Below are 17,144 nucleotides of genomic sequence, written 5' to 3' on the forward strand. Positions count from 1 at the left end.
TTATTAATGAGCAACGAATATTTGTTAATATCATTAATACTTTTGACTATTTTTTTACAAAGATCCATCATTTATTTATTTACGTATGAATTACAATTATGAAGGAACATCATGATAGAATCTATAAATAAAGAAATAAATATATCATTTGTTTTTTAAAAGATATTTGTTTAAATGGAATATAATATGTTTTTAGAAAATAATAAAATATTGAGTTTCAACAGATCGCGTTCCTGATTGTGTTCAGGTATTCATTACTGTAGGGGTTTGTGTCCTGCTCAGTACATCCAAGACTGTTGCTTCTTCTTCTTCTTCTGCTTCCACGGAGCAAGTGTTAGTTAGTGTTACGAACCGTGGGTTTCTGTGTCGATGGTCATGGGATGTTGCCCCCACAGCCGCGAGGCGCAGCAGGAGCTTCGGCAGGGGAACTCCCGCTTTTCTTCGATGCCTTTGAGATACCGCGACTTGAAGTGGAAGTCTACGTGACAGGGTTGGAGGAGTCGAAGGAGGAGCAGGAGCAGGTGTTGTTGCTGATCGCGGAATATTTGGTCGTAGGTTGTGCCTCCCCAATGTGCGTCGGATGTCCCTGGAAATTGATGCCGATTTGTAATAGGGTTTTCGATACATCGAAAGCGCGGGACAAGTATGAGTAGGGTTTTGGCTGTGTGAGCATTTTAGGTGAGTGTGTAAGGTAGTAGTGCTGTCGGTTAGTGCGACGTTGAGTAGTGTAGCGATGGAGAGGCAAGGTATGAACTCTGAGGTTGAGGCAGAAGGGAGGGTGAAATCGCTGGGGTACAAAGTTCGTGCGGCTTCGAAAGAGTCCCAGGCGCAACGTGCTTCTCAGATACTTGATTCCGACCTCCGCACGCATTGGTCCACTGGCACTAATGCTAAAGAGTGGATTCTTCTTGAGTTGGAGGTGAGACGATCTACTTCATCTGGGCTGGGTTCTGAATTTCCTTTGCCAAGTGATTAGGATGAATTGGTGTGGTTGGATTGGCACTTCTGATTCTGTGAGTGGTATTCCTATGACTGCCATTGTTAGAATTCATTAATGTACCCTCTTTTGGCGTACCTAGTAATGTATCTCAACTTTAAATTAAACGTTTCATGTCACAATTTCGTTCGCACACACGCCCCGGTTTTGCGTCAGAATTTCTTTGAGGAATAGACGGAGTGCAGGAATTTTAGGATTCCCTTCTGTCAGAGAAAATGCTACTTTGAATTGAGACTCAGCTACTGAGTTGCTTGGTGGAGACATGTGACTTTGCATATTGGTCATAGATGGAAATGTGAGCAGTTGTAGCTATTTCATGACGTTAATTCCACAAACTTGCTTGCAAAGGGTGGTTCTGAAAGTTAACTATGCATGTTCTGTGCTGTTGTGGCATTCGTAGCCTTCTATTTTCCGCGTGCTGTTCATTTAGTATTCTACATCAGGGCTTTCGGCACTGAATCTGTCGGTGTCCTATCTTTCTTATCGCTTACAATGCGTTATTGTGTGTGAAAGAATTCAGTATTCTGAAGGTTAGAATTGCATCTCCTAGATGCATTTTGATCCTGAACGTTTTGTTGCAGCATAATGCCAACTCGTTTAGGATATATGACGATAATAATTTTGTCTTTCATCAAGAGTTACACATTTGAAGTACGTTAATGCAAAGCTAACGGAGTGGTGTGTCTTTGGCAGGAGAGTTGCCTATTATCTCACATTCGGATTCATAATAAGTCAGTTCTGGAATGGGAAATTTCTATTAGTCTTCGTAATAAGGTAACTTCTGAGCCTCGGTGACCGAATTCATCCTTGTTGAGAGTCCTACCTGATAAACGAGAGCATGTAATAGCTCATGTGCTGGTACAAGATTATTTACACGCAGTTAGCTAGTAGACCTAAAGTTACAGGCTTGTATAGATTGAACTCTATGCTCAGACCGTCTATATGTAGGATGCCACATGAATGTTTGTTTTTACGGACATATTCTTCCAACCATGTGCCAAAATTAGTTTGAATAATACATCTCTCGTACGCTGGCAAGACATGGTGACAGCTTCAGGAGATGAAACCTTAATCTTTGTAAGCAGTCTGCGTTTCTGTTTCTGTCTATCTGATACCGTAGATTCTGTATTAAGCAGCCAGAAACATTTCTGAAAGTCCGGCCCCGATGTGAGGCACCTCGAAGAGACATCAGTTACAACATAGGTCACCTGCCATGTCGATATGTGCGAATTGCCTGTTTGCGGGGCAACCCAATCGCCATCTTTCATGTTCAGGTTAGTTCCTAGTCAGATTTTGCTGTAAATTTAGGTATCAGTTCCGCAATTGGTGATGTTAAGATACGTTTGCCCCATTCCTCTGTTTGAACTGGAGACTAGTATTTTTTGCCATTGAAACCATGTTTTCCAACTACTAAAGTTCTAATGCGAAACTTATATTCGTATTCTTTAAGGTAGTTTTTGTGTTGCGGTGGGATGTAATAGCTAGAAATGTTCATCGGTTCCTAGACCTCCCATGATACCGTAATCCTTGAAGTATTTATTCTAGTATCATTGCCTCGCAGCTTATGGGTATATCAGTTCCAGGTCTGGAACCAGAGTTACAGCCTGTTGTGGACCATTTTCTTCCCCAAATCATTGCTCGAATTAAGGAGCCTCATGACATACAACTGCAGGTGATTTGTGCGATTTCTTATTTCTTCTTTCATTTACTTTGTTCAGTTGCTGTTTCTCAATGTATTTGTTGACATGGCAAGTTTTGTCTTGTGTAGTCCATACCTCAGTCATGGCGTCGATAAACGAAACTTTCAGCTGAAACTTAGGGGTTTGCTCTTACTTGATTCGCTTGACTTGGAATGCAGCTACTTCAAGATATTTCTGTCCGGTTGTCTCCTTTTCTACAACAACTGGAGGTACTGTGAGCCTTGAGGTCTTTTAACAAGTTTTTAGTTTGTACGAAATTTGATACAAAGTTTAAATTTTGTTTCGGTTGACCTTGAGAGAGAGAGAGAGAATCTCACGACAATCGGGGTTTATCTTGGCAGAGGGACCTTTCAGTTTCAACTGAAGCAATGGATTCAACTATTCGTTTTCTTGCGATGTTGGTTGGGCCATTTTACCCGTTTTTAGCATTGTTTAGGTCAGTAAGTTGAGCTGCTTATTTTAACTTCTTATTATTATCATTTCATTAACTATTTCCCTCGTTTTTTGTGTGTGAAAATTTTTCTTAGTTGCTGAGGTTCCATGATTCTTTTTAATACAGCTGCTTGAGGTTGGATTCTATTCGGTATCTCAATGGGCAGCACAATGTGATCTTGTAGAGACAATGATAAATCAGCTATCAATGGAGTAGACGAGGAGACGGGCAAAAACAGCCTGGCTTCTGTCTTTACAGTTTCATCAAACTTTCAGGTAGCATTGAGCTTTTCAAATCAACTTAGTATTTGGGCAATATTGCCTTGATTACAATATACCAGGATTATGAGTTGAGATCAGATTCCATTCTTAAATTGGAGATGCAGCTTCTTACATCCATCTTTCAATCCTCGATTTAATTACAGGTGTTTTATTCTTTTTGACAGGCTCCACCGAAACGCATCCGTAGTCCAGGACTGTCTACCCAAACTAGTAGCCAATCTTTAGCATTGCGGCCGAATTCAGTCATTTTGCTGCTGAAACTCGCTTACAAGGACGTCTTTCTCAGCAACGTCTGTAAGAAGGTGATAATCTGCTGTTCAAGTGCAACATCGCCTTATCTACATGTCTTCTTCCCTTCTAGACGTGGACTTTTGGGTATTTTCGGAATTTGTATATTTTCCATCAGCTGCATGAGTTACATTGGAGATATGTTTGATTGTCCATCACATTGTGATGATTCGCAGTTTAAGAGGTCCATTTTTTCTTGTTTTCTCTTCCCGAACAATATGCGTTTCAGCTTCTGCAAGTTCCAAAAATTTGAAAGTGGAATCCTTTGTAAGTAACATTACTGTACATAATCCTTAGAGTTGCACATGAATCTTTATTCATAGCTTTCAAATGCAGGTGGCCAGACTTTTACGCAAATTAAGTCTGTTGAACGCGGAAATTTTACCAGCAACCGCAGATTTGGTAGGACCGGGGAATGAAGAGAGCCCTACAGTAAATGAAACTCCTCCCATGCGACCAACCGACTATTCCAAATTATTTGGGGAGGAGTTTTGTGTTCCAGACGATGATAGTCTAGATTTGAGCTCTGCTAGTACGTTGGATATATCTGTTGTGGAGGAAGCGTTGCTTCATTTGCTGTTTGCATGTGCAACACAGGTTCGCTTATCTATCTCACGTGATGCTGACATTCGTAATAGCTTTTTACAAAGCCTAGCTTCTCTTTTTGTGTTTTATAGAGTTATTCTTGAAGAAATTCTGTAATGGTTTGATAAATGTTAACTTTAGAGTCTTTGGATTGCAGCCTCTAATGGTTCGACGGCTAGCGGATGCGAAATCTGACCTATCACCTGTCCTTCCCCTACTACGATCACTTCTTCCTGGTAATATTTGGATACGTAGCAGTCTGACGATGTATTATGTAGGCTGTTGATTAAAATATCAATCCATGTTCACGTTAAATCTAAAGTGAATTAGTTACTCATGTGTGCAGCTCTCCGTCCCCCATCCAGCACTGCAGCTAATTCGGACATCGTGGATGAAACATTTTGGCAATGGCAAGCTCCGCTTGTGCAGCGGGCTTTGAATCAGGTTTGGATGGGGACTATCTTGATTGGTCAGCTTCGTGGGTTGAGCTTTATGAATGAGTTGTTGTATATGGGTCTTTGGATATCTGTAATTTGTTGGAGTTGCTGTGATTGTTCACAACTTTGAGCGATTTATGACTACCTTGATGAAAAGTGTGGTACTTATCATCAGTTATCCAATCTGCAATTGCTATTTTAAACATATTTCTAGATTGGCTGATTTCTAATGGATGTAGGTGGTGGCGCTAGTGACCGCGCCCTCGTATCGTCCACTTCTTGATGCCTGCGCTGGATACCTTTCTGCTTATTCTCCAGCTCATGTATAACCCTTTTCCTGTTATTTGGTTATCCTTGTGCTTTCGGGAGTTCCATAGCAGATTTTTCAACTTCATTACTTCATTCTGAATGGAGAGACTTTGATTTCTTATTTGCAGGAGAAATCAGCCTGTGTGCTGATTGATTTATGTGTAGGCCCACTTGCGCCGTGGCTAACTGTGATTATCGCCAAGGTGTGAAATGATCTAATTTTTTGGGTATATAATTTTCATTGCATTCTGTTTAAATGCCACTGTACATTTCTGAATGGTCGTTTTTATATCTCAAGATTCACTTGCATATCTCACTGTAAAAACAGTTTTGGCTACTTGCTGAAGTTTCTTTTGAGTTCTTTCACGCTGCTCAGTTAAGTCATAATTTTTCACGTAGCAATCTTAACTTCATTGTCATCTTGATCTTTTAATGGAGTCCAGGTTGATTTGGCAATTGAGCTCTTGGAGGACTTACTAGGCATCATTCAGGTTTCGCTCTCGTTTGCTTCAAGCATCCTTCTTCAGCTGTAGTTTTATGTCTGATTAGACTTCAACCTGGAAGTTCCCACTCATTCACCTCTCCAGCGGCACTATTCTCCTTTTTGAGTTCTCCAGTTTCATTACGTTGTGTTTTTCGTTCGTGATGCATTAAATGAAATATTTCGATTTGACTTGAAAGTCATTGGAAGTCATCTGATACAGAATTTTACAGGCAGGTCAAGAGGCTCCTGCACAAGCCCGTGCAGTTCTGTTGTATATAATGCTAGCTCTTTCTGGACATGTGGATGATATTCTTAGTAAGTACAAGGTATGTTGCTACTGAGAGCTGTCGCCTAGTTATAGAATGTTGTAAATTTATAAAATTGCAATCTCAGCTCTTTGTATAAAACTCCGAATTTTTTTATGTATCGCTGTTTAGTTTATAATGTGATGAATATTTACGTCCTCTTCTGTTAATGGTATTAGATTTATTGGTGTATTTTGTAGACTGTGAAGCACAAGCTTTTATTTTTGATAGAGATGCTGGAGCCTTATTTGATACCGGCTATCATACCAGTAAAAAGCACCATCGCTTTTGGGGATGTATCAGCTGTAGTCTTGGAAAAACATGAAAAGACTTGTGCTTTGGCCCTGGAGTTGCTGCATACTGCTTTGCAGAAACCATCCATCTTGCCTGCAATGGAAGCTGAGTGGAGGCGGGGTCTCGTTGCGCCCAGGTGTGTTGTTTCACCTTTGTTTTCTGGATCTTTTTTCCTATCCCAGTCTACATTATTCTGAAATCAATGTTGCGAAGAGCAGAAGGTTCAGAAGAGGGTTGAGCTGTGGATTGTGTTCAACGACATTAGGTCGTGAGCAGTTTCTCTTGTAGTAAATGAAAGGACTAATATACACGCTGTTAAAGGATATCGTATTGTATCCACAGTTTACGCTAGAATTCTCAATATGAAGGAATTATTTGACAAACATTGAGGAACATCCTAACATCCTTAATCGGCGCAAGTGCTACACGTCATGAGCTTTTCGACATCGCGAGAAATACTTAAATTCGCTTCAGTTATCGATATTTTCTTGCTTATTTTTTTATACTGGCTTGTTAGAGTATTCAATCTACCTATATTTGAGGCTTATTAACGTCGGCTCTGGTTGGTTCTTTTGGTCTATTTATCTACTTCTGAACTCATGCAGTAATGTGTCTACCTCAATAATTGTCATTTATACCTCAACGAGAGCATATAAGCAAGTTCACAACATAGCACGCCTTAGGCAGGATTTATTTATTTGCTTCTACCATTAGACATTTCTTTTATTTGTCTTATTATTAGAATACTTCCTAAGCGTTTGATGTTCGATCTATTGGTTTTGTGTTGCATTGCGCGTGCAGTGTGCTTTTGTCAATATTGGCCCCACACGTAGCACTACCACCCGGCATTGACAATCTAAAATGTAATAAAGATAAGGGTCCTTCTGTTGAAGGAAGTCCTACGGATAGTATGACTGTGATAACCTTCGGTAGGACTGCTGAAGAACCCGGTGGTACGTCCAACTTCATTTTGATAACATACTCTATTCTGTGCTTGTTTTCATGCTGTATGATTCTGTATCCAGAATTTGGTATTATTTTGATGGCAGAACATGACTGTCTTGCTTTTCTGGTGGTGAATTAGTGGTTTCTTGGATTGTTTTTCTTTGTTCTATTCAAGTCTAACTGACGTTTGCCAATTTGGATTTATATGAAATTTTGGTACATTTTCAGTACCTGAAGCTGTTTCGAAGGTGGAAGTCCAGCAAAATGAAGACGCGAGCCTACTTTTTGCTCCACTAGAGCTGAAAGGATTGGCCTTATTAAGCCTAAGCGATGAAAGTGTGGGAAATTTGATTGACGACAAGGACTTTCTGGATATGCTGGCCAAGTTGGAAGGAAAATCAGGAAAGAAGCTGCTCTTTGACGTTAAAAGTGATGAGCATGAATGGGATATTAAGAGTGAGTACTGCCAACTAGTGGATGCCTCAGAACGTGAGCAACGGGCTTCTGACTTCATCCGATTTGCCTCGGAGCTACACAGCCGCCAGGATGATAGTACCGAAAGTCAGCAATCAGCCATTGATGCTCTACTTCTCGCTGCTGAATGCCACGTTAATCCATTTTTTATGATATCCTCCAAAGAGTATAACAATTTGGTAAATAAATTAGAAGGCGAGTCTCTTGCAAATTCCAATAAGGCCGCTCCCAGGGATCTCCTTGGATCAGACTTGCTCTCCCGGCTAGAAGAAGATCGAGATAAAGCCGTCTTGAACATACTAACGTGCGCAGCAGAATGGGACACTCTTGGAGCAAGTGTTGGCGAAGGCTCGAACAAAGATGAGGATAGCTTTGCAAACAGTGATGGAATGTCCTGTGACATCAGCGTTGATGAAGAAGATAAACAACTTGAAGATGCAGTTACATTGGTTCGTCAACGCCAGGGAATGCTTTGCCGATTTCTCGTGCGCCAGCTTCAGAGAGATCGTCATAACCTATATGAGGTTTTGTTACAAGGCCTTCTTTTTGTACTTCATTCCGCTACTCAACTTTCATCAACCCCAGAGGATGTGATCGATGTGATTTTAGGATGTGCAACTCGGTTGAATGCTTCATTGGTGGAGTACCATAATCAAGGACAGAACGGAATCCTTTCTCTTGGGCCAGGCACCTTTCATGGTGTTCGTCGCCAATGGGTGTTGTTACGCAAGCTTGTGCTCTTGGCAAGTGGCGGTGACGTTCCTGAAGATAAAAGCTTGTCTCTATCCCTTCAAATGAGCAAGCTGCATCAAGACTTGATTCCTGGCTCAGCATGGATCTCCACCATCTCGCAATTCGCCTCATCACCTTATCCTCTGGTTCGTTACACTGGCTGGATGGGAGTGGCACAGTATGCTCAATCTCATACCGATAATGGTGTTCCTCTCATTGCAGACATTCAAGATCTGTCCTCGCTGCTTCTGATATTTTCTGATGAACTTTTTTCAATCGAGTTCTTGAAATACAAAGAAGCAGGTGAAAGTAACGCAGCAGTTAAAGCTTCTCTTGGTGCTGCGACGAGCAGTCCTATTGGTAAATTCGATCAACCTAAAGAAACTGATCCCGGAAAACTCGTGAAAGTTCTGTATCCTGAACTTAGTCGTGTGTTTCCAAGCTTAAGAACCGAGTTCAGTCAGTTCGGGGACACATTACTCCAATCGATATGTGCACGTATTGAAGTTATCCCTCGCAATTTTGTTCCGGACATGCTAAGCTGGTTCTCTGAGGTTTGTTTACAGCCGTTTCCTGCTCGACAGGAGATGAGAGGTTTTACTCTTGGGAATGCCCGTTACATAATCATGCGTCTTCTGGAGGTGATTATGCTAGAACATGTGGAAGCCATACTACCTGAGCTTTCTCGGGTGTTTCAAGTTGTAACATCATTATGTTCTAGTAGTTACTGTGATGTGACGTTGTTGGAGACGGTTCTGAACGCTCTTAAGCCTATAATCTCTCATGCGATTTCAGATGCTTCAGATGCTGGAGAGTCATCCGTGGAAATCTTATCCTATCAGATCATTATGCAGCAGCTTAAGTTTGTAATGGACAAGTCTAAAGAAGGAAGCGGAGCACAAGATGCCCTTTTTCTCTTTCTTTGTGGATTCCTTCTTTCCAGTATATCTTATACAAAACGCATCAATGTCCTGACTGCACTTAAGTCCTGGGTCACCTCTAGAAACTTCGGTACAAGTGCCGTTGGATTTCCGCTCGATACTCTTTCTGCTATACAAAAGATACTGAATGAGTGCCTTGCTCTACTTAAAGAGATTGCCGGTGAGAGTAATTTACTCTTACCGAAGAGAAATCATGCCCCTGAAAAACAGGGATTACACTCTTTTGTTGATGGTGCAAATTCATCGGTTACATGTGAGGCGCTGGATAATCCCCTAGGAGGTGAGACCACAGATGGTACTGTAGCTAACGAAAAAGATTCTGAAGCTGTTAGTGGGGATGTGGGTGCAGCGGAAGTTGCTGAGACATTGGATGTACCTGAAGATCCTAAAGAACAGGACATTTCACAATCTATACGTGATAAATCCTCCTTGGATAAGCTGGGGTTTAGACAGAAAGTTCAAGAACTGATACTCGCATTGGGTCCAGGTTTAGAAATGTCAATGAAACTACACCCAAAAATGACCTCCAGTGTAGCGGTAGCAGCAGCTCAATGTTTATATTATGCAGGTGTCACGCAAGATGCTATAAGCTATCTGTCTACGAAAGCACTGGCCTTATCCATACACACCCTTCAGAACGCCCATTGCTGGCAAGTAGCTAGTACGTGCGTGGAGTATTTACTCTCTTTGCCATCGTTATGTGGTACTTACCAGGAAGTCTGCACGATTTTTGAGGAACAATGCACTCGTGCTCCGAGGGTTGCGTGGCGATTGTTACCTATTCAGTGGTTGCCTAAAGCCTTCACTGTGGAGTCATTGGCTGGGGCATTAGGCGCATTGATACAGCTCCTGAGTACGATGTTAGAACATCCTGAGCCAGAACAACGTGCAGGTGTTCTACAACAGATTCAAAAAGTAATCGACGACGAGGAAAAGAATTTGAGTTACAGGAGTGAAACTGCAGATGATTTGGGAGGGAAAAGATCTGCTATTGCGGCTTTTGTATCAGCTATGTGGATCCCTGTTGTCACAACTGCGACTTCAGATGCCTCGGTTCGGTTAAGGAGGCAAGCTTCAGAAGTTCTGATCAAAATGGTACCTTATGCGGAGAGTTCTCAGCTGCGGTCTCTGTTGGTTTCATTTGATATGATCTTCAAGTCCGGACCTCTCACCCATACGGGTCTATCGCTGCTGGCACGTGTTTGTCTTTACTCCAAAACTCCCGATTATGAGATCATACCATCTCGAGTCTGGAATAGTATTGAAGCTTTGGCGCTATCAAAATCTGGTGAGTTCTTTTTTAACGAAGTTTCTCATTCTGAGCTTCAACTCGTCAACGGAAAAATCTTGGAAATTTTAGGCGTTCCTTGAGGTTTCCATCATTTAAAGCATTTAGTTAGGGGTTACACGTGAAAGTTAAGCATTTAGAAAAGCTCAGGCATCATATAACAATCTAATGGAGTATTCTATTCACTATGAGGTGATGCAGGAGGTAAGTTTTTGGATAAAGAGAGAGAAATTTGTCAGGCTCTTGTTCAGTTGCGGAATGAAGAAGAAAATGCCAAAGAGGTGGGTTTTGGTTAGCGTATTAATTTTTGCTCTCATGAGATTCTCTGAATAATTGTTTTTCTGTGATTTCGTACTATATATGCCTGTGTTATTAGCTCTGCCATCTGATTGACTCGTCGTTAGTCTTTAATTTCTGCAGCTTGGAGATATTTTGGATCTTTTTGAAGTACAATGTATTATTTACATGTTTGTGGGTTGACTTGATGTGTGCAGCATACGCTTAAGGTGCTAACAGGCTCTCAGGAGATTGCTCAGCCGTATTCATTTTCTAGTCCGTTGCGTGAGGCCGTTGTGGAAGTGAGTACTCATGTTCGCTGATAGTCCAGAACACTTGACAAACCACTAGCAACTTTTGCCCAATTCATATATATATATATATATATATATATATATATATATATATTTTCTTTATCAAATTTTACGTTGATCTTCAAGTTGTATCGATCTGAAGTTTCCCCTTCTTGATTATGTCGTGCAGTTTTCATATAGAAGGGAAATAGCAGGTTTATCATTTAGTTGCAAAACTTTGCAATTTACATGTGAGATTTACGTAATTTTCTGCTTTATTTCTGCGCAGGTACTGGCTAGATTGAGTGTGCTACGTTCGAAGGCTGAAATTTCTACTTCTGCAGCTGTACAAGAAGCTGTGGTGTGTACTTAAGTGGTCCCTTTGGAGGTTCATCCATGTGACTAGTGACAATGTATTGGCAGGGCCGTTGCATCATGATTAATGGAAGTTATTTTTAGACCAAATATCTTTTCGAGGGCATAGTAAAAACTTGTACTCTTGGTCTGTAGGAGCTGGAGGAAGCAGAAATCGAACTTGAGCTTTTAAGAGAAGAATGTGCAGCTAGAGGTGGGGACGGTGGAGCGCTAACTAACACCTTGGACTTGACTTATGGGAAAGGTACGGTTAGTAGCAGCAGTTACTATGCTTTTGCGTCTTGTTTCTTCACGAAGTTAAAAGTGAAGGATATTTAGAATACGATGCTGGCCTTCATTTTGGTTGTCTACTTTTCGTAGCCAACAAACATGTCAAGATGCATGCCATCGAAAAAGTTAGCCAATGTGGATGATCTTTGTTGAAAAGAAGTATTCCAGGGTTGAGTGTCTATTCAGTTTGTAAGTGAATTTTCATTTGCATTCTTACAGGTTTCTCTTCTGAGAGCGCCAAGGATCGTCTGAAGCAGATACGAGCTCAAATTATTGCAGAGTACGTGAAGTCCTGTTATATCTTAAAATGTGTGGCTTTGTATATCTCTTTCGATTGTTGTCTCGAAATTTCTTGTGTTTTGAGCATGCTGAGAGTCGTTCGAGCTGTATTGTTGATAATTTTTTGTGGCTATGCTTCCATATGTTTAGACTCGTGGGTTTATGGTCATTCTGCTGTTTGTAATTTGTTTTGATTGAAATAGCAATATCCATTGCTTTTAGAAACTGGAAATTTGTACGGTCCCTTGACTTGATTGCAACGCCTTATCTGATTGTTTTTTCTGGATCCGAGTTCGACAGAGAATATTCAGCTGCAAAAGCTGAAGTAGCTGCTCGGCGTGAAAAGCAGCGCATTGCTCGCAGTAATCGGCAGAAGGCCTTGGAAGAAGCAACTCTGCGTGAAATGTCTCTTCTTCAAGAGCTTGAGAAGTTAGTTATCTCAATGCCTTTTACTTTCACAGTCTGGAGTACGTAACTTGAAGTGATACCGGATGAGCCTGTTCGTGGATCTAACTGTTAGTGTTGTCAATGAAGGGAAAGAGCAGCAGAAGCAGAAAGAGATATTGAAAGGCAGCGGATGTTGGAGAAAGAGCGTGCTAAAACTCGAGAGTTGAGGCTTAGCTTAGACATCGAAGCAGAACGGCGTTCCCAGGTATGTTCAAATTCATCTACGTATGATAGTTCATGAACTCTTCGTAACGATTTCTTGACAGTTTGAGATGCAGGTATACTTTAACCTTAGAACGTCCAAGCGTCCTAATTTGGACGAGCAGAAATTCCATCTAACCAAAATAAAAACTTTTTGTTGATCTTTGAAAATATTCCATAATTGAATCTTTGAAAATGTCCTGTTTTCTTCACCTAATTATTACAAGCGTTCAAGTGACTTTAGCTAGTAGATTGCTTAAATCTGGGCAAATTCTGCGACGCTTAGTGGTTATATATGCCAGTTGTAAATATATTGAAATGTCCCACTCAAGCAACCATGGGTGGTGTTGCGACTTCTTTTAGTCCAGTGTAGTTGTGCCGATACTTCTCAGGCCCCAATCGTAATGTAAAACTTGTAACATCCGTGCACACGTTGGCTTGATGACGATTATGTAGAAGGACTATCAAAGAGAACTGGAGCTAAGAGACACAGGTGTTGTGCGGACATCATCCCGCAGGGAATTTGCAAGTAACACTACACCAATCAGGTACAGTGTGGACACCACTTTTAAGGCTGTTATGTATGTATTGTTCAGAACAGATCCTGGAAACTAGGAATTATTGGCGGACTTAATTCGTGGAGATTTTGGCTGAAATGCTTAAAGTAGCATGTCGTTAGAAAAGTTGCTCTAAATTTGGGGCTCTTTTTATTTCTTTCAGTCGCCCGCGGGAGAGGTACCGAGAACGAGAAAGGGAGACTCAACGGTCAGGACAGGAGGGCGCTGCTCGGGCAAGCAGTGACTCAGGCGCGCGTGAAAATGCTACGACGCCTCCTGCAACTCCAACTGCAGCAACCACCAATGTGTCGTCTGCATCTGCATCGACAACAACAGCAAGTGCCAATACCTCATCTTCTCGTGTCTATGGAGGACCCTCGTCAGGTCTAGGTCGAGAAAATGCGCGTGACCGGGAGCGGGAACGGGAACGAGATCGAGATCGTGACCGAAGTGATGAGAGAGGAGGGTTTGAAGACCTCGGAGAAGGCAATGGGGTATCTCGGGAAACAGGTGACGGGGCTGCTTTGAATGACGATGGAGTTTCAGGTGTTGAAGGAAGCACTGCTGGGACAGTCGGCAGCAGCCACAGGCAAGGGCCAAGGTCTGCTCGACCTAGGCAAATTGTGGAGCGGCGAGAGAGAGATGGAAGACGTGAGGGCAAATGGGAGAGGAAGCAAACTTAATTTCTTTTTTTTCTCTTTCTCGCTTCTCTGAATAGCTCGATTGCCATTTCTGAGATCAACGAGTCGCATGACATGGTCGAGGATCAGAGATTTTCTCCCTTGGTATCTCACGTGCTACCAATTGCGAAGTCTAATGCTGTTGAGCCCATATAAGTTTGAAGCGATAGCTTTCTCATTTGATGGGACGTCGAAAGCTTTGTTGAAGGTTTAAGCCCACGATAGGTCATGTTGTAGATTGTACCAGTTGAGGCAATTTCCTCACACAACTGGTCCTAAGTAAGGTTTTAAGCTCATCATCTGGGCATTCTTTGTACAGGCTATTTGCATTCAATGTCGGTTAACGCTTTTTTAGTTTTACCAATAATAGTGTTTGGAGGCAGTGTCTCTCGCTGCGCTTGGAAGCATGGTTTGAATTGTCCGTGGTGAGAATTGATTTTCCATGTGGCATCCGCGAGGAACAGAAATCACTCAAATCCTCAAGGGTATGAAGAAAATTAGGTGTTGTCCAGCCTGCAATCCCCAGTAGTCATACCATGCTTTGCCATATCTCACATTGTGCCACAGTAGTCCCCAGCAACCAAATTTACAAACTGCACAAGACTAGCTTGTTGACCCAACTTTCGAACCAGAAGATTTCACTCAAAATTGTGGCGTCCGTCTTTTAGCTTATCTGTTCTGTTGGTTTGATGCTGACTGGGTTTCAATCTACAACGGAAAATTACGCTGCGTAGGTCTGTAATTATCTCGACTAAGATGAGAGCCAAAGTGCAGTGATGATCCAAAAGGAACCTGAATAGGTCAGATGTCCCACCACAAAAGTGTACTTTCGTCACCATGGGGTATTGCAACACCGAAAGCAGGATATTGTGTCAGCTATTTTGGAACGTCAAAATTTCCATCGTCAGTGATCTCGAGTTAAGGGTGTGGTAGAGTACAGGTGGAATATCCAGGGATTGAAGTTGAGTTTCAAGTCAGCAGTACCTGATGATGGACTGCGGCGAAAGATTAAGTGCAGAGAGTGGTCAACTCTCGGACTAAGTCATTGCCCCGCTTGAGATTGAGAGCTGTCACCGACCTTTAGGCATTGGCTGAGGAGACGGAAGAAGCGAATAGAATTGGAACGGAGTCTTGCACCAACCATGTACTCCGCTGTCGTCGTCATCTCTGTTGTGTGCCATAAAAGGTCTTGGTTTGGGATTGTCGTATCACCACCCAACTACTCAATGAAGGTTGTTACATCCGCTTATACTTAAGAAGATCAATATCCCTGTTGTATATTGTCTCCTTTCTGTTTTGAATCATTTTAATTTTTTCAAAAGAATTCTTTTAATTCTATTGTCCCACTTATTTCTTTGAAAATAGTCAAGTAACATGCTTTTTTTTCTTTGAGGAATATTTCTTCTTAAATAGTGATTAGGGCATGAACTCCCTTCCTGTATAAAGTTATTTTTGTAAGTTAAAATTTTTTGTTGTTTAAATCTTAGTATAGATAAATCAAATTATTTTTCTTGGTCAATCCAACATTATGGTTTAAAATAATATTATATTTTATTGAATTTAAGCAATCTCATTATAAAACCCTATGTTATGCATTAAGAATGTTGGATTGATACTAAAAGAGACTAAAACATAATCAACTTAGTTTGATTTGATTATTTCTTCTACTTGATAAATTACAAAAGTTTTGATACATAATTCAACATTAAGACTTATGTTTGATCAATAGTTGGTTTAATACAAGTTTCTTTGAGTTATTTTTACATTTTTATTCTATGTAGTAGGTAAGTCATAAAACTATTATATCATTTTTATTCTCTATTTTTTCTTGGGTATAAAATTATCTTTGCTTGATTGTAATCAATTAGTCTTTGATAGAAGATGTTTTCATGACTTTCTTTTATAATCTTGTGGTCTTGTGTTTGCCTTGTGCATTAACTCCAAAGACCTATCAAGCATTTTTGCCTTGTAAGTATTGGTTTCTAATTTATTTAATAAAATCAAAATCATTGCTTCAAATAATAGTCTTTAAACACATTATATAATGTATTTTTTTTTTGAATATTCATTTCCTTCTAACTTTTTAGATAAAAAACAAGATTGTTTTAGTCAAGTTTGTACATCAATTTTACATATATGAAAATAATTGCATCACATCATTACAATCCTTCAAATTGTATTGTGAGTGTTTTCCAATATCTTATGATTGCTAGTTGTATTAATTTTAATTTAACTTCTTCATTCATTACATATTTTAAAACTTACTTTTTAATATTAAAACGTCTAATTTTTTTGTGTTAATATACTTTTTTTTGTTAGAATATTTCTAAACTTATTCAACAACTTAGATTGTTGGGACATGAGGAAGCAAAAAGAACTTAGATTTGGATCAATTTATCTACTTTACTAATAAAATATGAAAATTAAAAGTATCTGTAGTAAAAAAGAAACTTTCTTCTCATGTCTTGTCTTATTTTACTAAGTAGACTTTAGAATCTTCTAACACTAAAATGTAATTTAAATTCTATATTGTAATAGCAAAAGAACAATATACATTTTTTAATATTACATCCATATCACAAAAATTGTATGTAGTAATTTTTTATTAAAAAAAAGATCTCCTCGTTTAGATTTCACTTTCTAGTAGTTTTGTTTAAGTTGTTACAAAAAGTAAACAATTATTAACAGCAATAAAAAAATAATAATTAAAGACGTTTTATGTTAAATGATTTGAATATAAAAATTTTTTAAATGAAAGAATCAAGTATAGATTTTTTTAATATTCTATATCTAAGTTTGGTAAGCTGTAATTTCTTTGCAAAAAGTTGTGAATTCAGTTTAGAGTTAAGTGATGATCACGTGATCAATCAATACGTATGTAACTTAATGGAGGCATATCCATCCACATTCTTAGTTTATAGGCACAAAAATTTACTTACATGTATCATAATGCATAATTATTTTTTAGACCTTGCCCAATAAACACCATTGTAACAACTCAAGATTTTACAATTTGATAGATTTTTTATACAAATACCATTTGCAAGCATCAAAAAATTGAAAACACTAAAAAAACAAATTAAGATTAAAGAAAATGAATACATAAATACTTGATACTTTTGCTGAAGGAAAGTATAATATTAAAAAAAAATTTATTCTAATGATTATAAATTTCACAGTTAAAACTTTTTTTTTTTTTTTTTTTTTTTTTTTGTGAAAATTCAAGTATATCCATTCAATATTCTCTACAAATTATGCTCCATTTTCTTCTGT

The 17,144-nt window shown here is 39.7% G+C and overlaps 1 protein-coding gene across 2 annotated transcripts; it reads left to right on the plus strand.

Annotated features, from left to right (window-relative positions):
- Positions 1–479: 479 nt before the first annotated feature.
- LOC112284589 (uncharacterized) lies at positions 480–14,238 on the plus strand. 2 transcript variants are annotated; one of them, XM_024524496.3, is made up of 27 exons: positions 480–919; positions 1,691–1,771; positions 2,134–2,271; positions 2,559–2,669; positions 2,856–2,906; positions 3,039–3,133; positions 3,315–3,405; positions 3,576–3,713; positions 4,036–4,296; positions 4,442–4,520; positions 4,631–4,728; positions 4,961–5,044; positions 5,159–5,233; positions 5,474–5,521; positions 5,745–5,840; positions 6,020–6,249; positions 6,915–7,066; positions 7,287–10,493; positions 10,695–10,774; positions 10,988–11,071; positions 11,352–11,423; positions 11,573–11,681; positions 11,927–11,987; positions 12,287–12,415; positions 12,521–12,638; positions 13,091–13,182; positions 13,355–14,238. In XM_024524496.3, exons 1-27 carry the CDS (start codon positions 734–736, stop codon positions 13,872–13,874), a joined length of 6,486 nt encoding a protein of 2,161 aa, XP_024380264.1. In that variant the 5' UTR covers positions 480–733; the 3' UTR covers positions 13,875–14,238. The 2 variants fall into 2 exon arrangements, with proteins under 2 accessions (XP_024380264.1, XP_024380263.1); XM_024524495.3 differs by having other exon boundaries at positions 591–919; positions 2,131–2,271.
- The last annotated feature ends 2,906 nt before the right edge of the window (positions 14,239–17,144 follow it).

The sequence above is a fragment of the Physcomitrium patens genome, chromosome 7, assembly GCF_059467195.1.
Source record: "Physcomitrium patens ecotype Gransden chromosome 7, ASM5946719v1, whole genome shotgun sequence".
NCBI lineage: Eukaryota > Viridiplantae > Streptophyta > Bryopsida > Funariales > Funariaceae > Physcomitrium > Physcomitrium patens.

What these genes read in the sequence shown, in the direction of transcription:
- LOC112284589 (XM_024524495.3), top strand. Translation starts at nt 734, where the DNA reads ATGGAGAGGCAAGGTATGAACTCTGAGGTTGAGGCAGAAGGGAGGGTG. An exon ending in CTTTTCTACAACAACTGGAG is followed by an intron (nt 2,907 to 3,038) that starts GTACTGTGAGCC and finishes TTATCTTGGCAG; the next exon opens with AGGGACCTTTCAGTTTCAAC. An exon ending in CAGTTTCATCAAACTTTCAG is followed by an intron (nt 3,406 to 3,575) that starts GTAGCATTGAGC and finishes TCTTTTTGACAG; the next exon opens with GCTCCACCGAAACGCATCCG.